This window comes from Haemorhous mexicanus, chromosome 5, assembly GCF_027477595.1.
Source record: "Haemorhous mexicanus isolate bHaeMex1 chromosome 5, bHaeMex1.pri, whole genome shotgun sequence".
Taxonomy (NCBI): Eukaryota; Metazoa; Chordata; class Aves; order Passeriformes; family Fringillidae; genus Haemorhous; species Haemorhous mexicanus.
The window spans coordinates 27,245,039-27,269,775 of NC_082345.1; the positions used below are offsets into that span (position 1 = coordinate 27,245,039).

Here is a 24,737-nt window from a genome sequence, read left to right on the forward strand (position 1 = left end):
CCAGTCAGCACTTGAACACTCTCATTCACCTCAGCTTTGGGTTGCCATCTTAGTAATGCCAGTTCTCAGCAGCAAAGAGTTGGGTTAAGTAGGATTTCTGGGACAAGAAAGAATTTCCTGGAGTTTTTCTGAGTCTAGACAGATGCCTTGGGAAGAAAGTGGAACTTTCTTTGTGAGTAGAACTGCCTCTAAGAGTGAAATGATTGTTTTTGTTTTGTGGGGCTCTTTTCCCTTCTTTTGCCCAGAAGAAACTAGCTCTCAGGAACTGCGACACCCACCCAGCAGCCAAAAACCAGCCCCAGTGGTGAGTGAGCTACTGCCCCGTGCTGATGTCCCAAGGTGCTCTGGAACCAAGGTAGTAGTGGTGGTGATAGTGATCACTTGGGTGATGTAGGTAATTTGGGCCCCTCCTCTTAGCCTGCCCTGGTGAGTGTTGCCTCCCATGCTGTGGCAAGGCAGGTAAAGGTTCCCGCTGAGTCAGTAGGAAGACATTTGTTCCATCTTTGTTTTTATCCATAACCCATATTGCCAAGGTAAACACGGTGTGACCAAGGCTGTAGGGTCAGCAGGGGATCATGGAAGCCGGGGTTCCACTGTATCTGGCAGTCCCATAATGCTCAAGGATGGGGCAGAGTAAGCCAACTTTGACTTCAGGCTACTGAAGTTCTTTGTTGCTCTCTGCCCCTGTCAGAAGACTTGTCCAGATGTTCTGCCTCTGTCGTATGTCTCCAGTCTTGGAGAAAAAGGGGAGGATTAGTAAGCTTGGAACAAAAGTTATTCTTGAGTTCCTGTCACCTGCTGGCCCTGTTAACATCAATGTGAATATCCCTGAAGATTTACTGATAAGCAGTTTGGGGGTTTTTTTAGCTTGGAATAAGGTTGATTTAAAAGTCTTTCATTGCAGAGTAGATTGTGATGGAGGGAATAGGAAGGAGTGAGGAGGGCATTTTGTTCTGTGGCTCATGGTAGAAAACAGAGGTCTCTTACCAGTAGGAAAGAGGCCTGTCTTTGAAGTGAACACACCACAGTGTTCATTCTCTTTGAAAAAGTTGCAGTCATCTCTTCTGGAAATGTCATTTCAGATATCAACATTTTGATGAGAGACAAAATGAGAAAGGTTTTGAGAGACTGGAGTGGGGCAGGGGTTGGAGAGGTCTCTTGCCCATGTGGTTGCAGAGCTGAACAGAGAGGTGTGTGTGTTTTCACTCAGGTCAGCCTTGGTGGAGTGAGTCACCCAGCTGTGCCCAAGGCCACTGAGCACCTGCTGTCGCAGCCAGAACCAGTAATGCCCAACACAGCTCTGCTGGTGAAGAACCCCCTGGCGTCTACTCATGTTTTCAAACAAGCCTGTCATATCTGCTACCCCAAAACAGGTGATGATTTGCTCTGCCTCCAGAGCACTGGCACAGACTAGGAATTGGCTTTCCCTGGGCTTATGGGGTTATTCTCTCTGGCAGGGCCCAAGGCTGGCGATTACACCTATCGGGAAGGCTTGGAGCACAAGTGCAAGCGGGACATCCTGCTGGGCAGGCTGAAGAGCTCTGAAGACAAGACCTGGAAGAGGATCCGTCCTCGCCCAACCAAAACCAACTTTGTAGGATCCTATTATCTGTGCAAAGGTGATCTGTGGCGGTTGATTGCTGGGAAGGGGCTGTACCAGGGGAGACTGGGAGGGAAATTCTGTTTGGTGTTGCCTGCTGGCAACAGGGTGTCCTGTTCCATCAGTAGCCTATGGGCTGGATGGCTCAGTACAGTGAAAGGCAGTGAGCTGCCGTGTCATGGAGAGCAGGCAGCTTCTAAAGTGGTGGTGCAGAAGAGTTCCAAAGGCTCAGTGAGCCGCTGCCCACAGTTGAGCGCTCAGAGCTGCTCTGCTGACATGGGCTTTACTGAGAACTTGCCTCCTGTACATGTGCCCACATTAGTCCTGCTCAACCCAGCTGCCCCATGGCAGGGCTGTGGTTCTCCCTAGGGAAAAGCGTTCTCTGCCTGCTCCTTTGCTCCAGCCCATCCCACAATACAGCGTGACCAGACTGGTATCCCGAGGCAGTGTCGTTACAAAGTACCTAATGAGGTGGGAAGATTGCCAGAGCCAAGCTAAAATGGCTCCTTACTCCTGGGCCTATGGGAGAACTTAATTGTATTGGCTTTACAAGGGGTTAGATAAGTCATGATCTGTCCCTGGCCAGACATTGAAATAAATCTTTGCCTGTTTTAAGATGGTTTCCCCTATAGCAGCATTACTTGAGATTATCAGCATTCAGTAGTTTGCATTAACTCCTGAATGTCTTGATATAGGTGAACTTGGGAGGAGATGTCTTTTTCTTTTAGCTCTCTGTTTTCTTGCTTTCAGTTCTGTGTAAGGTGTGGGCAGTGGGAGAAGACGAAAGAGAGTTCAGTTTCTGACTGGGCTGCCCTGCCTGTGTGGTGGTGTGTGCTGTTTGTTGCTTTGTAGATATGCTTAACAAGCAGGACTGTAAGTACGGGGATAACTGCACCTTCGCGTACCACCAGGAAGAGATCGACGTGTGGACGGAGGAGAGGAAGGGGACCCTCAACCGTGACCTCCTCTTTGACCCGCTAGGTGGGATCAAGCAGAGCAGCCTCACAATTGCCAAGCTCCTCAAGGAACATCAGGGCATCTTCACCTTCCTTTGTGAGGTACAGAACTGGTGGGAGGGGGCAGGCATCCATCATCTCTTCAGTTTGTATCTGGACCACTGATATGTTAATAGTTGCCACCATGAAAATACGGTAGGATGACTCGCACGACTGGAATGCTTGCAATGGAAACTCTTCAGGAGGGACAGGTGAGGAAGGAGAGGCAGTAGGGGAGCCCTGTGTGTTAGGGAGTGTTCTCACTGTCTAGAGTTTAACCATGATGATGATAGGGTTGAGTGGTTATGGGTAGGAACTGGGGGAAGGCCACTAAGGTGGAAGTCTGTTGCAGGCCACAACCAGGGTGAAGAGCAGACAAAATATTCTAAAGGCAGATGGGATAAGTCTCATAATTGTTGGCCCTTTTTCTTGTGGGGAACTTCAACTTACCAGGTGTCTGCTGTAAGCACAGCAGAGAAGAAACAGTCCAGGAGGTTCCTGGAGTATGTGGAAGAGAACTGACACAGCTGGTGAGGGTGACAACTAGGGAAGGCATCCATTGGGTCTGGTGTTTGTGAACAGAGAAGGACTGGTGGGTGATATAATGGAAGCCATCTTGGGTACAGCAATCATGCAATGGTAGTTTTCAGTTCTTGGAGAAATAAGGAGAGGGTTCAGCAGACTACCACCTTGCCACTTCACCTTCTGAAGGGCAGACTTTAGCCTCTTTAGGAGCCTGGTTGGCAGAGTACCTTGGGAGGCAATTCTGAAGGGAAAAAGAGTCCAGGAATGTTGGACATTCTTCAAGAAGGAAATCTTAAAGGTGCAGGAGCAAGCCATCTGTAACTCTGTGTCCCAGCCAGTGCCCTGCTCCCAGAAGGACCGTGAGCATCGTATGCAGGAGTGTGCAGGAGAAAGGAGTAGTTTCCCTCTTTAGCCCTGCAGCTGAACCAGGTGCTCACAGCCTCATGGGATCGCCTGTCTCTTCCTCCATTTTGACATATTGCTTTGAATTGTAATTTAGCCCCAGTTACTTTAGAAATTGGAATTCCATAATGCAACAAATTCTAACTTGATGTCTGTGCAGAGCTACTGAGTTGGTCAGTTGAGAATTGCCTCAGATCATCTTAGTGCTCTACAGCACAGAGTTTCCCATGTTGGCAGTGCATGTAAAAGGACATGTTCTTTGCTGTGAAGTGGCTGTTTTTTTTTCTCCCTTGTTCTTGTTCTGTTGGCTAACTGGGAAAGAATATGTGGCTCTGACCAAAATTTTTCCAACCACAATGGAAAATACTGTGGAGAATAAGCCAAAAAATGTTGTCTGGAAGCTTTTCCAGAGATTGACTTGCTTTATTTTAAGCCCTACCACAAAGTTTTCACCACACTTCTTTCTAACTTTGAACATTAGAATAGGCTGGCTCTGGTTCTTTTTTCTCCTCTTAAGTGAAGTTGCTCTGGTTCACTGCTCTCTAAGATTTTCCCAGTGTGCTACTTCTTCTCTTCTCAGATTTGCTTTGACAGCAAACCCCGGATTATCAGCAAAGGGACCAAGGACACACCATCTGTCTGCTCCAACCTTTCTGCAAAACACATTTTCCATGACAACAAGTGAGTGAACAATTTTCTCTCCTGATGGGAACCATGTCTCACAAGTCCAGCCAGTTTAACTCCAGGGCTCTGGTCTCTTTCTTCTTTCTTCCCTATGGGTTTCAATCATAGGACAGCTCAAGTCATGATAAATAGCACTATGGGCTTCACCCTGCATGTTTGCTTCTGGTGCTGAGGGATTTCAGGCATCAGCAAAGCCCTTAGGAGCCACTCCATTAAGTTTTCCATTGACTTAATATGCCTTTCAGTTGGCCTTTACAAAAAGGTCAAAACAAAAATCCTCTAGATCAGGATCCTGCCTCTGACTGTCTGGTAATAAATGTTTAGGAAAACAAGTATAACAAACATGTCAAGTACACAGTCATACAATTCCTTTTGTTTCCTGGCAACCTCAGATGTGGGGAGATGCTGAACTAGAGGAGTTGGTATCTTTGCTGTGTATTTTGAAACTTGTCTAGTCTCTGAACTTAGGCAGAGCATCACCCATGTGCTCAGGGTGAAAATAACTACCCAGGCTTGATAGGGTGGGAGGGCAGGGATTTGCTTTTCCCAGAGGGAATCTGTCTCTCCCAGTGTCGATTTTCTTGTGTCCTTTGCCTGCCCGGTCCAATGTCTGGATGTCATATGTAAGGAGGAAGGGGGGACAGTTTGATCCTCTGGTGCTTTGTATTTTTCTGCAGGTGTCTGGTCCACATTGTGCGTTCCACCTCCCTGAAATATTCCAAGATCCGTCAGTTCCAGGAGCACTTCCAGTTTGACGTGTGCCGCCATGAGGTGCGTTACGGCTGCCTGCGTGAGGACAGCTGCCACTTTGCTCACAGTTTCATTGAGCTCAAGGTCTGGCTGCTGCAGCAATATTCAGGTGAGTGTGACTTGGCTGGTGTTGTGTACACCTGAGTTTCTTCCAGTGTGTACCCAGGGCCAGTTGAGGGGGAAAGAAAGTGATTTGGGACAACTGAGAAGGTGTCACTCGATCCTGCATGTTACTTACTCTGCCTCCTCAGGGACACAAAAGAGAGGACCAAGGTGTTCTGTGAGGTGATTTGGCCCTTGTCCATTTATAGGAACAGGGCTATTATAATTTGCAGACCAGAAAGCCTTTCCCTTGGGGCCAGCTGTATAAATTAAAATGATAATTAGGAAGATAGAGCTGAATCCCAAGAGCTGTTTGGTGCTTAGATCTTGTGCAAATAGAAGCTGGACCCGAGTAAACATGTCTTGCAGTGAGAATGGCAGCACAGGTGATGAAGCAGTTGGTTATATAAAGAAGTCTGTGAATCTCCAGTTTCTCAAAACAAATTCACCAACAGCAGGAAATTGCAAGATACTTGGTGTTTCCCAAAGAGCCTTTGAGGATATGCCTTAGGGAGAGGGTTTTATGGCGATTATACTCAGGGAAATCATATAGTGACACTGCCACATCTGGCACTTTCAGTCCTGTCACTTTGTCTCTGTCTGATGTATTGGAGGTTTTCTCTGGCTGCTGTCCTGTTGGCTGTGTAGGTATTAGTCCACATACAGCACTACCTACATGTTTTTTCACCACAGGGTCTCATTTAGTGCAACACCCAGCCTGGTAATGGGAATACTTCAGAGAGGAAACACCTTATGCGTGTTTCTCACCATTCTTTGATGTCATAATTGATGTTCAGTGCAGTCCTTGGCCTTGGCTTCAGCTCATGAGGGAGAGTGATGAACAAGGAGCTCACTGTGGCAAATGCCATCTTTAATCTTTCCGTTTGCCCTCATTTACTTGTGGCCTCAGGAAATTAAAAAATACAGCTCTGGAATTTCTAAGATAGCACACTGCCTGTGAGTCATGGGCCACCACTGCTGCCCTACATGCTTCTGATACTGCTCATTGTACTCTGGGCACTCTAATATTCAAGTACCTTGCTTTTATTCCCATCCCTTGGTTGGTTTATTTTAGTTGTTTTGGTCAGGTTTGTTACTTGAAAAGTTTCTTTGCTCCCTTCTTCCTTCCCTCTGTGTTCCTTCCTCTTCATCCTGCAAAAGAAATAAACTGATTTTTTTTCTCCTTTCCTTCTTTATTTGAAGAAATTATTTCAAAGGGAAAGTTGAGGAGATGAAACAAGCCATGAGTTAAGCTGCAGAGTTGATCATTAAGCCTTGTGCTTAATGATCCACCTTTTCCAACAACAGGAGAGACATTATCTTGTGGGGTTTTTTTTCTGCAGGGCTGTATATATGAGCCTGCTTTCCTTGTTAGTTTGCCTCTCTCAAGTGTAGCCTTCATTATGGAAACCGAGATTAAAGGTAGTTGTTACCATTCTCTGGGAATGCTTTAGCTTTGGAGCAGGAAGTTTCATTTGGGCACTATTTGCTCAGCAAGAATAGGAAGAGGGCAGCTTACATTTGAAACACTTCACAGCCATTTGAGCATTTACAGAGCTTTTGGCTTTGTTCATGGGGATAAAGGATTGTATTAGTGGAGTAAAGGTTCCCAAGATCTGAAAATTGGACAGGCAAGACTGTTTTCTTGTTCACTGTGGCTTTTCACAGGCATCTCTTGCTATCTTCTTCAACCAGTGGTAATAATAAACTCTTTGTCTTCACTAATGATATTGCAAAAGATGCTGAAATATTATAAGTAATCAACACAGGGGCCTTTGGGTTCCCAGCTCATTTCTTTGTGACAGTTCCTGCTTTGAAAAGCTGGTAGATTGGAAACCATCCTTTCACATTTGTGAGGGTTTTTCTTTCTCCACCACCACATTTCTAGACTGTATTGTTGAGATAGTTCAGAATTCTAGAACTGGAAGAAGGCACTCACAAGAACTATATTTGAAATTCAGTTTTCTGACAAGACCTGTATATGCTTCTCCCTTTGGTTCTGCACCCCAAGGATCACAGGTATGCAGAATGGAAAAGGTGGGAGCTGCTTCAGCTCTTTTCCTGCCAGGTCCAGTACAGCATGTACATTTTTTGTTGTGGTTTTCCCAGATTTAGAGTTTTTGTCCCCAAAATACAAATCATCATCGTGTCTGACCCTAGAATACTTGGACATGGAAGAGGGAGTTGCAATTTTTCTAACTCTACACCATTTCTTCTGGGATTAAGGGTTAAGAGGTAGAATATTCACCAATAGCTCTGATCTGTGAGCAATACCAGTTATGCAGTAACTGCCATTTTAAAGACTTGAGCAAATGTTCATGAAGAATGGTGAAGTTTTCTGAATGCTTTTCATCCTGTTCAAACCCTGTGCAAATGGCAGTAGTGGTGCCTGATGGAGACATGAACAGCCAAAATCCCAGACAGGAAAACTGAGGTCAGGAATGCTGTGACTTACCCAAGCTACCCACAGCCTAAGCTGAGATGAAAACTTTGTTTGATGGCCCTTAAATTCTGTCTCCCAGATCAATGAGTGCGTTTATGTAATACTCCTGGGGAGCACCTCACTTCAGTAAAAAAAGCTGTAGGCATCAGCAAAGCAATCAAATTTGCAATGTCTGTGTCCTGGGGATGCTGCATCAAGGCCATCCTCAGCACCCCCCTTGCAATCAGCTGCCTGTGCAAGATATTTGCTTCAGTTTGTCTTGGCAGCTCTCTTGGATCTTTAGAGCACTTAATAACTTGAATGCCCATCTAGCTGGCTGGTGCTAACAGAGACTGTTCCCTCACCACTTGAGCTGGTCAGGAGCTAATTCCTTAGATAAGGTCTGACCAATCCATTTTCTTGTTGTCTGATACTGTATTTCTGATATCTGAGACCTTGCAGATCTTTCTTTGCTGGTTATTTACTAGCAGCTGTTCCTTGGTTAGTTTTGCACTGCTGGTCTTTCCATGCTGCCTTGGTTGTGCTTGGTGTCTATTTGTGTTGAATTTCACCTTTCCTCTTTGCCTATGGGGAGCCCTCTCAACTTGAAGGTGTAACAGGCTAATTAATCCCAGCAGGTAATAGGTGAGACTTCAGGGGTCTTGCAGATGCTAGATGTCTCAGTGGGTGTCTGTGATCTTCCAAGCTAGAAGCAAAAACTCCATATACAGTAGCTCAATAGTAATAAAGCATTGCCTTTAGAACCTTGGTAGAATCTGCTGATATGGGGGTTGGGGACAGCCTTGGTCAAGCTCTTGACCCTTGTGAAGAATTATTGGCTTGGAAGCAGTGTCTGGGTTCTTTGCAGACTGCCTGAGCAGAAAGCCAAGTCTGAACAAGCTCAGGAGACTGAACTCTTCTCCTTTTGTTTGGCTTGTGTAGAGAGGAACTTCCTTAGCAAGGGATTAGACATATTCTGTGGTGGGTTCTGCCACAACTCAGTCCTGAAATTACCAGGGGGCTGTTGGGAGCTGTCAACTACTCCGGGGTTACTAAGCCCAAACTAAAAAGTCTGCAACCCCTCCCTCTGCCAGAGGAGTGTTGCTCAGTTCTGTCTCCTTTTTGTTCCCAGGAATGACCCACGAAGATATTGTGCAGGAGTCCAAGAAGTACTGGCAGCAGATGGAGGCACATGCCAGCAAACCAGCCAACAGCGTGGTAAGTAAGGTCCATCTAGGGCCTGGAGACAGATTTTGCTCCCAGCGGTTCCAGCCCTTTCTCTCTTTGCCTCCCACTATTGTGCCTGACAGGTCCAGGCAGACCAGGCTGGCCATTGAGGTGGAGGAGAGCTGAGAGCTTTCCTGGTTGCAGTGCTGGTGTTGAGCTTTGTGCCTTGTTTTGCAGTGTTGTGATTTGCTCTGTTCCCTGCTAGGGTGAAGCCTCACCAAGGGCAACACGCATGAGAATGTTTCCTGTGACACCTTGCTGGTGAAACTGGGAGATTTTGGGGCAGTGGTCACACAGTGGGGACCAAATGTGTCCTGCTGCCCTTTAGTGGCCAAGGGGCGGTAGAGCAGTTTGAAGGATTTCTAAGGAATGACTCATGATGTCTGATCTAAATGCAGGAGTGGGTGGAACTGGCCACCCAGGTGCTGTTGAGGCTGACAGAGACCTTAGTAGTGCTTTACCAGGAGGAGGCTGGGAGCTTTGCCTTTTTTTTGCCACCAGTCTCTCAGTGTGGAGGGCTGCATCCTCCAGCAATGCCAAGAGTGTACCAGGGTAGTGTGAGAGGGGTTAGAAGCAAAGGTCTTTTTCTTTGTTTACTTTCCTCTGTCTTGTTGGCTATGGGCAGTTCTGTCTTATCCTTTTTTTTTATCCCAGAGGGGATTTCTGTACTGTAGGAGCAGAGCCCACCCAGTGAGGACAATTCCCAGCCCAGTCCTGAGTTTGAACTAAAGCACTTTTTGCCATTAGAACAGGACAATGGTGGGGAAAGTGGTGTAAATCCTTTTTGTTTCCATTTGACACCTTTCTTTAACCTTAACAAACCTGAGCTTACTGTCCGAGCAAGAGTGTTTCACCTTTGTGTGGGATCTGTCACCCAGGAGTTCTTCTGCAGAGACCAGTGCCCAGTGCAGTCTGTGAGCACCCTGTGGAGGAGGTCTTTTATAGGAGAGGAATCTGAGTCACTCATGTCATGTTTAGCTGCTGTTTTTTGTCTTGGTTTTGTGCCATCAGAAGTGTTCTGAAGGCTGTAGGGCACTGATGCTGGGTAAGCATCTGTGGGAAGGTCTGATGGGCATAGCTTAGCCTAAGAGAAAAGATGCAAGTGACTGCACTGACACTTGCAGTGGGCTCTGTGTCCACCTATGCACTGGTTTTGCTGCATGAGATGGATTCATCTTCAAGGGGATGCTCAGCAATAAACCTGTGCAGCTGTTGTGGTCTGAAAAGGTTGGAGGAGAGGAATGGGAAGCAGCAGTCCAGAATAAGCAAGAATAACCAAGGTCTGTAGTTCCCAGAACTGTCTGACTTGCTTAAAGAATATGTTCTAACCTCTCAGGAAGCTAAGCAAGACAAGTTTCTACATCCTGTATTATATGAGAAGTGGATGATCTGGATGTCCCTGCAACCAGAGCTGGCTGTGATCTCTTTCTGCCTAGTGTGGGGACAGAGGCAATGGCCTGCATCTCCACATGGGAGGAAATTAGATGTGAATTTGCAGCAGTTTGTGACAGCAGTTGGATTTATATCAGCAATCCCTGCTCCATATGTACCTTGCTCCAAGAGAACAGTCCAGAGATTGGTTCTGTCCTGCCTATTGTGAATTTACCTGCATTTTCAAGAAAGCTCTGTCTTGCCATTCTCTGTGCATTATGAGGGGATTAAAAAAAAAGATAAATGGACAGCTGTTTTCCTGTAAGCCTTGCAGCTTCAAATTCACCTTTGTCTGGAGGTGCTGCTGCTAGAAGAATAAGCTGTACAGCAGGCATGGTCAGAGCATGTCCTCTGAAGCCTGTGGGATCTGGATGCTAAGTGAGGGTTCCATTTCTGGCTGCTGGGGCTTGCAAGGGTCAGAGGATCAGGAAAGGAAATGCCAGAGCCTGCTAAATCAGGGGATGGGTTGAGAGCTACAGTTTCTGGGCCCTGTGGGCAGTGCTTAAGGCTAATCACCAATGGCAAAGTTTGGCTGTGCCTCACACATGCCTGTCACAGAGCTGACTGCACCCACATCCCCTTCCAGGGTGCAGAGGCAAAGCAGCAGCCTTGTTGGTACAGTGAGAAGGTGCCTCCCAGCAGCACCACCAGCCGTCTCTAAGGATTGCCAGTCTGGCACTGGCCCTGTGCAGGGAGACAGTCAAGTCAGTCAGATGCATGTGTTTGTAGTAGCACACCATGGCTTTGGCAGCAGCACGTCCTCAGCCACAGGGCTGTGCTTTGGGATGAGACTCGGGCTTGCTGCCGAAGGCCCTGCGGGCAGGACTAGCTATCTGCTGAGAGATGTTTACTTTTGCCGTTGTTTTCTCCTGTCCAAGCAGGCTAACGTGACTCAGAGTTTTCTCAGCGTCCTTCCAGCTTTCAAAGTTGGCTGCCTGGCAAAGACAACTTCCCAGGAGTGCTGTAAAAACAGGCCCCTCCTTCCCACCATCCCGCGTGATCCGCTCTCACTCCACTGTCCTCTGGTCAGCGGAAGCGAAGTCACTCTGGGGGATTTTGCTGCAGTTTGGTCACAGCTGCCAGCTGGACTCAGCACCCAGGGCTGTCCAGTTGTGGAGAAAAGAGGCAGGCAGCATGCAGGGGCCCAGTAGCTGTGACAGTGAAGGTCAGGAGCCTTAGCAAGAAATGAAAAATGAAGATGCACTGCTTGCCAAGCACCTGCCGGGAATTTTGCACTTGGCCCCACAAATTTGGCTTCACAGCAGCTGCTGTAGGAGTTAACCCAGTGGCCACATATTGAAGAGCCAGTCAGCAGGAGGGGCTGTTGTAGGGAGCTGGGTGTCCTCTCATCATATCCCAGCAAACTGAGGGGTTGTAGCTCTCATTTTTTCTGGTTTTCAAGAGCTGTTTTGTTTTATTCTCCTGGCCAGCACCAGAACCCTCATGAAAGCTCACCCCAGAATTATCAGTTTAAGCATGGAGAGGATAAAACCTTTCCATTAAGGAGTACTTGCACCTAAGTACTGCTCACTCAATTAGGTGAGGTATGTGGCTCCTCTAGGGAACATTTCAGTATCACTGAGAGGAGTTCCTGAAGCTAGGAGACTTGAGTGGCCGTGCAGGGTCTGTTGCTTTCTGCAGAGCCTGAAGTGGAGAGCAGTTGTGCCAGAGACTTGTATTTATTTGGTTGCCATGGTGCATAGCTAGCACTATAATGTCTGGCTTCATAGCAAGGGGCGGTGCCATAGCCCATGGCACTTTTGCCTGGCTTCGTCTGCTAGAGCCTCATGTGATATAATTTCCACACTGCTGGTTATCAGCAGCCTGCCAGGTATGTGTCTTGCCTTTACAAATACAGTCATGTAGCATTAACAGGAGCTGCTTTGAATTTTTACTTGGCTCCTAATCCCCTGAGAGAATACATGCCCACTGGATTGACCAGCAGTTTGCATGATTCAGATGAAGAAATGCACAGGGCTTCTTTTGGTTAAGAATTTGTGGAAAAAGCAGCCCAGATTACCAGAGCTACCTTAGAGATATTTTCTTTCTCTCTGATATCTTGTCTCTTGGGCAGACACTCAATGTTTAGTTTTTCTGGGTCAGTAGGTTTGAGCAAAGCTTCCTGGCTGTGCTGAGAGGAGTCACCAGGAGGATAGCATGGGGTTGATAAAAGGGAATATGCTAGCAGTGCCGTTTTGTTACCATAGGCCTAAATGTTTGATGGGTCAATAGTGAGCGGTAGTGGAATTTCCTTTGGAGACCAAGTGGAGATTAAAGGCACCTTATTGCCTTTCATGGTAGCCCAAATCTCAACTCTGCTCATCTCACAGCCAGCCACTTTGATGTGTTCTGGTGGTCACCAGCACAGGTGACAGCTGACAGCAAGTGATGAACGAGTCGTGCTGGGAGCCACCAGAAAGGTCATTCTCCCAGATGAGAGATTACCCTCTTTCAAAAGAGATTATCTCTTTCAAAGGAGATGCTGGTTCTCTCGGAGGGTCCTTTTGCTGGGACATCAGAGAACTGATGGCATCGTGTATGCAGCACAGGTGTGGTCAGTTCCCCAGTCAGCTTTTCACAGCGACAGAGGACCCTTTATATGTCAACTCTGGTTCTTCAAAAATCTGGAGGATGCAGAGTGGTAGCTGACAGCTGATGTGGTGTCTCCTGGGAAATGCTTTGATACTGTGCTGCCTGTGCTTGCTGTTTTCCCTTCACCAAGGGGTGCAGCCAGGCTCCATGCTGCTGCTAATCAATTGCTGGCAGAAACCTGCTCTTCAGGGGCATGGCTTGCATGACTGGTTATTGTGAGATGCTTAGGGTTAAAGTCAAGTCATGGCAGGTAGCACGGGCTGCTGATGTGGCTGACAGTCAGAGAATTGTTTTGCTGGTACATGACCTTTGTGCTTCATGGCCGGCCCGATGACCAGGATGTTTTCTTGTACTCTCACATACTCCCGTGCCCAGGGCCACTGGCATCCAGTCGGGTTTGTTTTTTGGTTTGGAAATGAACTGGAGACACCAGCCTCATGTTCTTCCAGTCGTGATACAGAATGCAAACAGTTTACCGGAGATTTGCTCAGAAAACATGAGGCAGCAGTTATATGAGATTGGCTCCTTTTCTTTTCCTTCTCCACAATCTTATAGTCACAATCCCAAACTAGCCTTTTCAGGTGGGGTGGGGGCAGTAAGTGCAATGGCTGAGAAGATATGAAATATGTGCATTGTACCTCTGTCCAGAGACTGTGATTTAACTGCTTGTGAAACACAGTGCAGAGAAATTATGAGAGATGGAAACCTGCCCAGAAAAGGCTTGGAAGGATATCAACAAGAGGACCCAGCTCTGACTTCATTGTGTCAAATGTTAAATGTGGCATAAGGTTCTTGGTCCAAAAGCAGGAGTTTTGTGTCCTGCATTGTGATATGGTCCAGCTTTCTTCCAAGGGGCCTCTCTCAGTTGTGTGACCAAATGCTCTCCACAGGCAGAGTGGGACATGGATTGCCCTCTCTGCAGGGAAGTGGGGATTAAGCTCTGGGGCAAGTCTCACAGAGCTTGTCTGTACACGGAGGTACACTGCAGGGGTTTCACAGCCAGGCCTGGTCAGTGCTGGAAGCTGCCAGGCTGTGCTTTTGGCCAGATGTCAAAGCCCAGGAAATCATGCTGAAGCAAGCAGTGGTTTTGCTCCTGTCTGGTATCTCATTGGGCCACCAGCAAACACTGGCAAAGGAGAGCTGATTTAATCTGGCTTGTTGCTGGCACACGGGCTTGCAGGGAGCTGCCAGCATCTCTGTGGCAGGTTTGGGGGGGGTGCATTTTGCCTCTGTTCGCCTGAGGCTGTGGTTCTTTTCCCCAGGCTTCTCCCCGGAATCCCACGTCAAGCACCTTTGACCTCCAGATGAAATTTGTGTGTGGCCAGTGCTGGAGGAACGGGCAGCTGGTGGAGCCAGATAAAGACCTCAAGTACTGTAGTGCCAAAGCCCCCCACTGGTGAGCAATTCAACCTTCTCTTTCCTCTACCCCTCTTCAAGGGCAGGAATTTTTCATCCTACCTTCTCCAGGGCTTCATTTGGCATCTTGGGAAGAGGCTGTAAGGTTTCCTAGCAGCCTCTCACTGCTTGGGGTGTTCGTCACTATAGCAGGCATTGCAGATAGCTGTTTTCCAGCTTCCTTCTCTCTTTACTGTGTGTATTTGCTGCCAGCATTGTGCAGACTGTTACTCCTGGCACAGGCAGTCCAGATCCCACAATTCCCTTTTCTCCAGTTCCTATAATTTCTTCTTACCAAGGCCACTAAGAGAGTTCTCTTCTGCAGGTATTTATACACTTAGCTGTTTGCAGATGTCTGTCAGGTCACAATTAGAAATGATTCAAACTACCCTGCTTCCTTTTAAATTAGTTTCCCTTGGCTCTTTCATTGCTTTTGTGATGGATGCCATGTCTGTTTGCACCTCTGAGAATGTTTGGTGTGATAGAAGCATTGAATCCTAGAACAGTTTGGATTAGGAGAGACCTTTAAAGGTCATCTAATCCAGCCATCCTGCAATGAGCAGGCAGGTCTTCAACTAGATCAGGTTGCTCAGCCTGACCTTGAATGTTTCCAGGGATGAGGCATCCACCACCTCTCTGGGTTGTGCCAGTGTTTCAACACCCTCATCATAAAAAATTCCTTCCTTATATATTGTCTGAATCTCCCCTTTTTTAGTTTCAAGACACTACCCCTTGTCACAACACTACAGGCCCCACTAAAAAAAATTGTCCCATCTGTCTTATAAGCCCCCTAGAAGGAAAATACTGGCTGGGAAGTCACTGTTTGGTCATGGAAACTGTGGCCTGTCTCACCCAGGCAGTCTGCAGGGATAGGATGGATATAACTTGTCTTTCCATAAGATAAGCCACAAAGGCACAGTCCAGCTTAATATTGTAAATGTAAAACTTTTGTTGAAGAGACAGAAGCAGCAGTTTCTGGAAGAAGTAAATGGGTGAGGATTGCTTCCTGGGATGGGAAAAATAACACCTCTTTGTGCAGCTGCTGAATAGAGCTGGGGGTTTTGCTCAGGGTATCTCCTGGTGATCCCTTGCTGGAGCTACAGAATAAATACTTCCTGGCACTGTTCATAAGGTAGTACTTGTAATGACTTGCATTTCTATTGCACCTTTCAAGCAGAAATTATTCCCAAGTGTTCTTCATGGATCTGATTGCACAAGAATTGGCTGTGTCAAAGGATGGATTGCAGCTGTTTAATAATCCGCGGTGATGCCATGTGAGATTTGGGGGAGACTTTTGTGCCTTTATGAAAGGAGGTACCCCAGGAAATAGGTAATATTTACAGGGAGAAGTCCTTCTAAAACAGCCTTCTTGTGGCTTCTCCATCACAAATGTACATGTCTTGGAACAGCCAGATAGTGCAGGGACAAGCTGGGCAGGAGGATCTGCTCATCTCTCAGTATTTAAGGGTCTCTGAGGTAAAGAACATTAGTTCTGCTCTTTCTTATGTCTCTCTTGATTTATTCTCTCTTCTTCAGCTGGACGAAGGAACGCCGTGTCCTGCTGGTGATGTCCAAAGCGAAGAAGAAGTGGGTGTCAGTCCGACCGCTGCCTTCCATCCGTAACTTCCCACAGCAATATGATGTAAGTCCCATGCCCGCCATGGCCAGGTGCCCCATTCCTTTCCCTTTCCCTTTCCCTTCCACCACGGTGCAGTGTTTTGAGGGCTGCTCCATTGAAGACTTGTCAGGGAGGCAAGCACATGATGGCTGAGATGGGAGGTAAGGACAGACTGATGACAGCAAAATCCATCCAGCAAAAAGATGGAGCAGAAGAAAGAGCAGCACCCATTTAAACCACTCTACTCACAAATGCAAGTTTCCAGTGTTGCTGCTAATGCATAACAAGAGCTGTTAATGCATCTCTGGCTGGCACAGGGTTTGGGAATGAAATTTAAGACTCTCCTTAGGTCAGGGTTTCTCAGTGTGGGTGAGAGACGAGACACTTAGGAGAAGCCTATCCCTGCCTTTGCTGTGACTGTGTGCTATAGATTGTGAAACTTGCTCACGATGGGTTTTGAAAGTGAAAGTAAGAACTCAGGTAAAAAGCCATGTGCTGAGGAAAATTACAGATATCCAGCCTACAACCCCAGCCCCAAATGTTGTGATAGAGAGTTTCTCTCTCCCTCTCCTTTCTTTTTTCCCTGAAAGGAGAAAGCTCCTTCCCCCTGCCCTATGATAGGTCCTCCTTTTGTGCCAGGACAGGGGAAGAAGAGATGATCAGTAAATACGATGTTTAGAAAGTTTCACATTTTCTCTGGCAATGATGCTGTTGGTAGCTGTGTGTGCACCAGTGTGGTCTAAGCAATCTGTAAGCCCACTCTTCACCCACTCAGAGATGGTGGAGAATGAGTCACCTTTGGGGAAACACTATTGGGTCAATCCATGATGCTCCCCCCTGTATCTGCACCTGGTCACCTATGGAAATGGCAGGAGGTGCTGAACTGCCTGTGTGTTTATGTCATCAGGAGACTGAAGAAAAGAATCATGAGTTAAATAAAGTGTCCTGTTTGCAACCTCTCCTGTGCAGTTTAATGCCCCAGCTGGTTATCAAACCCACTTTCCCCTCTAGCAAGGACTGATTGTGCAGATGCTAAATCTTTCTCTCTGTCTTTTAACAGTTGTGTATCCATGCACAGAATGGCAGGAAATGCCAGTATGTGGGCAACTGCTCCTTTGCCCACAGCCCTGAGGAGAGAGACATGTGGACCTTCATGAAGGAAAATAAAAGTGAGTGGGGGAAATGTGGGCCAAAGAGTTTAGGGAGAGGGGAGAGGACATTTGGGCATCTGGAGCGTCTGTTAAGATACATTCTTGACAACAGAGATGGAGCTGCACAAGGCTGCTGCCATGAGTTTGTGTGGGATTATAGGTCAGGTCTGTCTACAGCTGCTCTTTTCATAAATGGCATGTATCTCTTGAGTCCTTTGCTGTGGGACTAATGCACAATAGTTTTATGTCTTACATTGCTTCACTGCTGCCCTCTCTTTCTGCATCACTTTTGAATCCACCCTGTACTGTCCCTCCAGTTGCCTGTACTGTCCCAGGCCTGGCTCTACATGGAGCTCTGCCAAAGCACCAGTCCTGGCCTGTAGCTGCTCCTGTATCTTTCTTGTCTGTCTTCTATCTGCCTTGGCTGTCTTAACTATTTCTGCTCGTATTCCTTGGTCTTGGGCTGTGGCTCTCCCCGCTCATGGCATTGTATTCAAAGGGGTGGAGTTGAGATCCTGAATGAGAACATCCTTGGGTGGTGCCTTTGTGGAGGAACTTGTCTGTATTTAATTCTGCAGGCTTACCTTTTGGGTGATAGTTGGGGGGTAGCCCATATCCTGGACAGCCAGCTCCGTGGCAGAAATCCTTGTTTATTCAGATCAACAGGAGGCTGGGGGAAAAGGGCCAGCTGTCCAGGTGCTCACCTACCTCTGTTGGAGCTGCTGGAAAGCCTGAAGAATTTCAGGCCTCCCCTGAGTTTTGGTTCTGTGGAGAGTCCTTCTCTCTGCTGAGCCAAACTGTTACTTATTGCAGTTCACAGCATTTCATTGCTGGGGCCTTTAAAGCACGTCAGACCAGTCTGGGTGTGTTTGCTCAAGCATAAAGGTGAATCTTCAAACAACAGCATTGTCTTAGTTTGGGGGAATTTGCATTCATTTATCCCCAGTTACCTCGAGTTTCTCAATCACTCATTTAGCAAGGAGTCAATCACTAATGCATCACACTTTGAGCATCATATCGATATCTGCAAACATTTATGTTTCCATAGCCTCTCTCAGGAGCTGATCTTGCAAAGGCAGATGTCTAGTTAAAGCTTCCACCTCAAATTTTCCTTCTCAGAAGTATGTTGAGTGGCTTTTAAATCAAAAGCCATGAGAGACATTGACTGCAGTTCTCTGGGCAGGTATTGAACTTAGGGCAAGTTATCATTAGGCTTCCTCCTCTCTGCAGTGCTTCCTGTGGCAAACTTGCTTAGGGGCTGTCCTCCCTCTCTAGTGCTGAGGATGAAGCTTGGGCTTAGAGGGAAGAGATGGAACTGAAACCAGCCATGCCTTAGCTTCCTGGCTGGATGAGATGTCTCCTGAGGTCAAGTAGAAACGGGCCTCTTGGAGAATCGTATTGTGGGGTGAATTCCAATGAGATCTTGCAGCACTTTGCCACCTTTCTGAAAAGTTTGTGTGGCTGTTGTCACAGTTCCCCCTGGACTGGTAGAAGACACCCCCCATGCCAGGTGGTGTGCTGTGAATTTGGCTTCTCTCCCCAGGGGTCTTATCTGAAAAGGTGACATGGGGCACAGGCCTTCAGTCTGGGGCTGCTGCACAGGCAAGGGGAGGGAAGGGCTGCCCCAGCATTTGTCCTTTTCTCATAGTTTGTGCACGGCTGGGAGGTTATTGAGTGGCTTCATGTGTTGCCTTTGTGCAGTACTAGATATGCAGCAGACCTATGACATGTGGCTAAAGAAACACAATCCTGGGAAGCCTGGAGAGGGAACACCACTCACCTCGCGAGAAGGGGAGAAACAGATCCAGATGCCCACTGACTATGCGGACATCATGGTAATAAGCTGATCTCTTGTCCTTCATTCCTTCTCCTCCTCCTCCTCCTCCTCAGTGCTGCCAGCCTGCCTCTCTCCTGTGCTCCAGGTGTGGCTAGCAGGGACCGCATTGCTCTAGTGGAACAGAGCTTGTATTAACATAGGTTAAATGGACAGCTTGGAGCAGCGCAGCAGGGGCAGCACAGCTGAAGTGGGAAGAGATCGACCTGGGGTCAACAACGCTCTACAATGGCTTTTCTGTTAATCCCTAAGTCATTAGGAGTCTACCTTAGGTTCCCTTTTGTGTGGGCTCAGCCTCTCTCCAGGGCTCCTGCCTGCTCCTGGGCAAGCTGGCAAAACCATTGCAGGCCTGTCAGAAGAGGGGGAAGCTTGGAAAGAGCTGGCACAGAAAAACTGGAGGCAGAAGTGTTTCCTTATGCCATGGGTGGTACTGATGTAAGGATCAGCGCTGCCAAAGAGTCCTGCATTGCCTATGAATCTGGGGACCTTGCATTGAGACCCCACTGGGGCCATCAGCAGGGGCAGGGGGACCACATCAATGAACTGAGCTGCCCTGTCCCTTGAGCCTGTTTGAGTCATAGATAAACTCTGACAGAGCATCTCCTGTGTTCCCCTTTAGTGTCAGCACAGTTCCTCAAAAACAATATGGCAGAGAAGTGTGGGTAGTCATAGACTGAGTGGAGCTTCCAGGATGCTCTGGAAGGAGAGGGAGAGAGGCAGTGCCAGCATAAGGAAGGCCAGTGGACGTGAATGTTATTGCACTGACTGGCCTTTTTCCCTGTCTGCACCGGTTAGATGGGCTACCACTGCTGGCTCTGTGGGAAAAACAGCAACAGCAAGAAGCAATGGCAGCAGCACATCCAGTCAGAGAAGCACAAGGAGAAGGTCTTCACCTCAGACAGTGACTCCAGCTGCTGGAGCTACCGGTTCCCCATGGGCGAATTCCGGCTCTGCGAGAGGTACTATTGTCTCACCTCCCTCTTGTGCTGCTGCTGCGGGGACAGGCTAACAGGCCCAGGGCCTCTGTCATCCCTCCTCATCCTCTCACAGAGTTCTTGGAGACTTCTCCATTTAGGGGGAGTGGGATGAGATGACAGGTTTGGGTGACACGGTGGCTACTGTTGGATCACAGAGGTGCTCAGCCACAATACTGAGGGATAAAAACACGTTCCTGAGCATGTGTCTTGAGAAAAGGAGAGCTTCCTGTCTGCACCTATGGTCTTCATAGCCAGGATGCTCTCAGGCTGCTGAACAGTCTCCGTGGCCCAGTGCTTGGGGGAATCCCAGGTGCCTTATTAAATGGTTTGAACGTCTCACGCCCTCTGAATCAGCACCTTAAGGTGCCTTCAGAAAGCTTGTGATGGTTAAAAATGCCACTTAGCAAGAAGGTTCTTGTCTTTCATGGCGGTTACCTGGCATTTCCTCTCTTGTGCACTGTTTTTTCCTCATCCCTGCTGGTCCAGTTCCAGCTCACATTTATTTGTGCTCTTGACTAAATCCCTTTGTAGCCACTGCTGGTTTTGCTGCTCTGTTTTTTTTCCCAGCCATGATGTCTTTCCCACCTGTACATAGGTTTGTAGGACAATCAGCTCACCCTTAAAAAGGAGAGTTCACAGCATGTTTCAGTGGGTCCTGATCAAGTATCCCAGACAGAGAGCTCAAACCCCTTTACTGGGGGTGCCCTCCTGACTGCACTCCTTGTGCTGGCAGGTTCCAGAAGAACAAGGCCTGTCCTGAGGGAGAGGAGTGTCGCTACGCCCATGGGCAGGACGAGCTGACGGAGTGGCTGGACAGGAGGGAAGTGCTGAAACAGAAACTGGCCAAAGCTCGCAAGGACATGCTGCTCTGCCCCAGGGATGACGACTTCGGGAAATACAACTTCCTATTGCGGGATGACGTATAGTATGACCTGGGGGGAGTCTGTCAGCTGCAGAAACACGGGGTGGGTTTTCCAAATGGCAGTAGCAGGGAGAGCGAGATGGGTGTCTCGCAATGAGAACTTTATCTTTTCTTTTGTTTTAAGATTATGAGACGATGATTTATTAGTGAACGAATTTGTGAATTTAATTCTCGTTGGCCAGCAACGCCACGCTCACTGAGTTTGTGATCCATTTTTTCTCTCTTCTTTCCCCCAAATTCTCCTTCCACTTCATCTTTTTGTTTTCACTGTCCTTCATTCCAAGGAATTAATTCAGTCTGTATTGGGCTGCAAATCAGAGAATTTCTCCTTGTGTCATTCTTCTGTCTTTCAATTCAGAGTATGACTGCAGAGGTCTGGAGGACAGAGCCGAGAGAGAGGGACAGAAAAGTTGTGGATGCCCCATCCCTGGAGCCATTCAAGACCAGGCTGGATAGAGCTCTGAGCAGTGTGGTCTAGTAGAAGGCATCTTTCTAAATGGCAGGGGATGATCTTTAGGTCCTTTCCAGCCCAGACCGTTCTATGATTTTATGAAATCTGGTGAAAAGGTAACCATGAATTTCATACGTTCCTTTTCTCAGTGCTGCAGACTAAGCGCCACTTACTCTGCTGCAGCTCTCCTGCTCTTCTGGGAGTTTGGTACCAAAAGAAATAGAAATTGTGGTGCAAAGAAGGAAAACCACTAGATTTGGCTTAAGAGATCTAGGCTTATGCTCTAGCTGTCTGTATTGCCCTGAGGCATCAACTGGTGCTGAGGAGGATAACAGCTTGTGGTATAAGGAGTGCAAGGTAAAAGCAGCAAAGTAATGGAACTGCTTGCAGCAGCAGGAATGCGGTTGTAGGTTACTTCAAACTTCAGCTGACTGTACTCAGAAGGCAAGTTGGTGACTTCTCATTAGATGTCTTTTTCAGTGTGTGGCAGGTGTTCAGGGCAGATAGCTTGGGTTTGGTTTTTTGGCTGATGCGACTGGTGCAAATAAAACAGAACCCATCTAGGAGGTGTAGTGGAATCTGTGACACACCGTGTGTCACTGAAGTCCACACAGCAGTATCAGTCAGGAGGGAGGTGGTCACCAAACGGATCCTGTGTTTCTGTGTTGCCTTGTGTCCTGAAGAGAGGGAGGGAGGGAGGGAGGGAGGTAATGGTGTTCTTTCTTACTCTTTAAATGGCATGTGTTTCTGGTTACTTAGAGCTGCATTTTTCCCGGCACTGCCAGAAGAACTGGGTGGGGACCCATTTAAAAGGACACCATTGCACAGCACAGGCAATGTTAAGCTAATAGGAATCCAGCTGGAAGCGCTTACCAGTACCAGAGGTCCAGCTCCCTCCTCCTCAGAGCCAGAGCAGGGAGCTTGCAGATACACAGTGCAACCAGGATGTGACCCAGAGCAGGGACAGTGGTACAAAATGAGTGGGACCCAGCCATGGCCTGCTCTTGTGCTGCCTGATGTGTGCTTTGATGAGGTAATCAGTAATGCTGAACTCTGGGACAGAAGTTTTGCTGCTTTTATAAGGGGCAGCAGTGAGAAGCAGTACTGCTCTGCATGCCAGCCTTGTCCTTTCTGGCAGTCTCATCCTCTAAGCAGTAAATGTGTTCCCTGTTCTGAGCTTCCCTCTCCTTCTCTCTTCTGCAGTCTAGCTGTGCTCTGCAGTTCTGCATGCATGGATGGCACCATCCAGTCAAACACAAACACATCTCCCTCCCAGCCTTCGTCAGGGATGTCTTTTTCATACAGATTCTTCTGGGACAGCAGTCTTGGAGCCCTTGGGGCTGGTAGGGCTGTATCCATGGTAAATACAATCTGCCCTTGAACTGCTTGGTGGTTTGGCATTGCTGCGTCCTCCCATTCCTCTCTGCTCCCATATCCTTGGGGTTCAGAGCTTCAGGAGAGATGGGATGAGGAAATCAGGAGATGTAAAGATGGTGTGGGGCAGCTGTCATCTTTCTAAACCAGCCTTCAGCTCCACTGGGATAGTTAGGGTCCAGTTCTGGAGCAGAGTGCTGGAATCTTTCCAGAGACACAGTGTGCTGTAAGTGAACTGAATGCACTTCTGCACTTAGAATCATTAAGTTGAAAAAGACCTCAAAGATCATCAAGTCGAGTTGTTAACCTGGCACTGCCAATTCCCAGATAAACCATGTCCCAAAGTGCCACATCTACATGTATTTTTAAATACCTTTGGGGATGGGGACTCAGCCTCTTTCCTGGGCAACCTAACCACTTTTCTGCTGAGCTTTTTTCCCTCTCCCTTAAAATATGGATGGTAGTCTCTGGTTTGCTATGAGCAATATCAGACATGGCAGTTTTTGAGTAGTCAGGTGCTGTATTTTCTCCTCTGTTCTTTGTGGTAGCTATGGTACCTTCTCCTGGTCATCCTTGTGCTCAAGTGGTCAACTTTAGAGATGGGAGGAGACAGGCATCAGCTCCTGGGTTATCTTGTTCTGCTCTTCTTGGGCAGAGATGCCAAGGAAGGAAATCTGGATTGGGGGACACTGGAATGTGTTTTTTCTTTTTAAAACAAACCTGCATCTCTAGTGTGACTCTAGCGTTGGCTGAGCCGTGATTTCTCATGTAACCTAAACAAGTTACAGAGTGGGTCACTGTCCCCTCTCCCCATCTCTGCAGTGAGAGCTGAGCTGCTCAGTGGGGCTTCAGAGGTTCAGGGTGGGGCTGAGATGGGGAGAGGGTGGGGTGAGGGTGAGGTGAGGTAGGCCCACGGTCATGGGGGTTGCATCAAGTGTCTCTTTGTTTTCCCTGATATGATAACCTGGTCTGTGGTGTTGCAGTACTTTGTCACCAGACTTGTTTTAGTGTGTATATATGTGACCCTTCCCATGAAGCATATATACACAGGTATTAAATATATCGCTCTATATAATATTATATGTGTGTGGTATCGAAGGAATCTTTTAAATGAGGGTAAAGGAAAAGGACTCAAGCCAGGAAACGCAGCATCTCCAGTTTAATTATGAAGCCTTTTATTTGGGATAGGGAAAGGGAAATAACAAAAGAGGGGAGGGTTTTATATAGATAGGTATAAACTTTGAGATGGGACAGGTTTCTTTGTTCACATTTTTGAAACCCTCTAGGATGTCCTTGCAGTCCCATCTCAGTGAGAGAGTATTATACTGCTAACTAGTGAGTAAAGTTTTAATATAAGGCTTTGCTTATATTATTTAAAGGGACATTGTGAAAGGCAGGAAGTTTCACACTTGACTTCCCAGGCTTTATCAAGCCAAGAGGGTTTTCTTCAGCACATTATGTGCTCTCAACAGAAATGCTCAGTGCTCGCAGCTCTACAGCAGATAAACCACAAGTTGTAGAGGCTGCTTTAGTGGTGTGTTCCCAAGACCCTGTGCTAACTCTCTCTTCTTCATTTGTGTGAGAGAAGAAGAAGAAAATTCTGCAGCATAGAACCAAATTTAAGAGTTTTTAACGCAGGAAATAATGTTTTAATTTTATAACATTAGAAGAAAATCTCATATCCTGTAAAATAACTACAGACATTCACACAGAGAAGAAACTTATTACATGCTGAAGGACTTAGTGAAAATCTTTTCCCAAATTCTTAGGTAGGGGCAGGGATTTAGGTGACACTGGGATTGGAGTTAGGAGAATTAACAAAAAAACCCCAAACAAACAAAAAACAACAACCAACAAAAATACCCTACTTAGCTTGTATGAAACTGTATGTCAAAAATTGATGGGTTTTAGCAAGTGAAAGGAAAAGATAGCAAGGGGATGCTGCAGTTCTGAGCTGGGTAGTAATGATTTTGAGTCCTTTAATATGTCTTCATATTAATATAATTTAAGAATACCACGCTTTACTATTAAAAAAGAACTTAGTATCTTTCATAAGGTCTAGTATAAGGATAAATATGTAGATGTTTTAACAACATTTTTGTTTTTGTTCTTAAATAAAGAAAGAAAAACCAAACTTGCTTCTTTTAGCCTTTGTAATAGAAAATAAAAGTGTGCACTTTAAACCCTCTCCTGATCCAGAGTGTGTTTGTGTTTTTCAAACAGCCTGCAAAGGATTTTATCTTGCTTTTGGGTTTCCCTGCTGTGAGGAGGGAAGCAAAGGGAGC

General features: G+C 47.1%; 1 protein-coding gene across 8 annotated transcripts in view; it reads left to right on the top strand.

Annotated features, from left to right (window-relative positions):
* Positions 1-24,640, top strand: part of ZC3H7B (zinc finger CCCH-type containing 7B) — a 47,440-nt gene extending 22,800 nt beyond the window's left edge. For 2 of the 8 annotated variants that reach the window (XM_059846524.1, XM_059846528.1), the window contains exons 11-23: positions 249-358; positions 1,211-1,373; positions 1,458-1,619; positions 2,453-2,658; positions 4,103-4,203; positions 4,884-5,065; positions 8,613-8,698; positions 13,993-14,126; positions 15,662-15,767; positions 16,804-16,912; positions 18,596-18,729; positions 19,524-19,687; positions 20,439-24,640. In XM_059846524.1, coding sequence (XP_059702507.1) covers positions 249-358; positions 1,211-1,373; positions 1,458-1,619; positions 2,453-2,658; positions 4,103-4,203; positions 4,884-5,065; positions 8,613-8,698; positions 13,993-14,126; positions 15,662-15,767; positions 16,804-16,912; positions 18,596-18,729; positions 19,524-19,687; positions 20,439-20,631 — 1,850 coding nt within the window. In that variant the 3' untranslated portion in view covers positions 20,632-24,640. Of the gene's footprint in view, positions 1-245; positions 359-1,210; positions 1,374-1,457; positions 1,620-2,452; positions 2,659-4,102; positions 4,204-4,883; positions 5,066-8,612; positions 8,699-13,992; positions 14,127-15,661; positions 15,768-16,803; positions 16,913-18,595; positions 18,730-19,523; positions 19,688-20,438 lie in introns of all 8 variants that reach the window. The other 6 variants (XM_059846521.1, XM_059846522.1, XM_059846525.1 and 3 more) reach the window with 5 other exon arrangements.
* Positions 24,641-24,737: the final 97 nt, after the last annotated feature.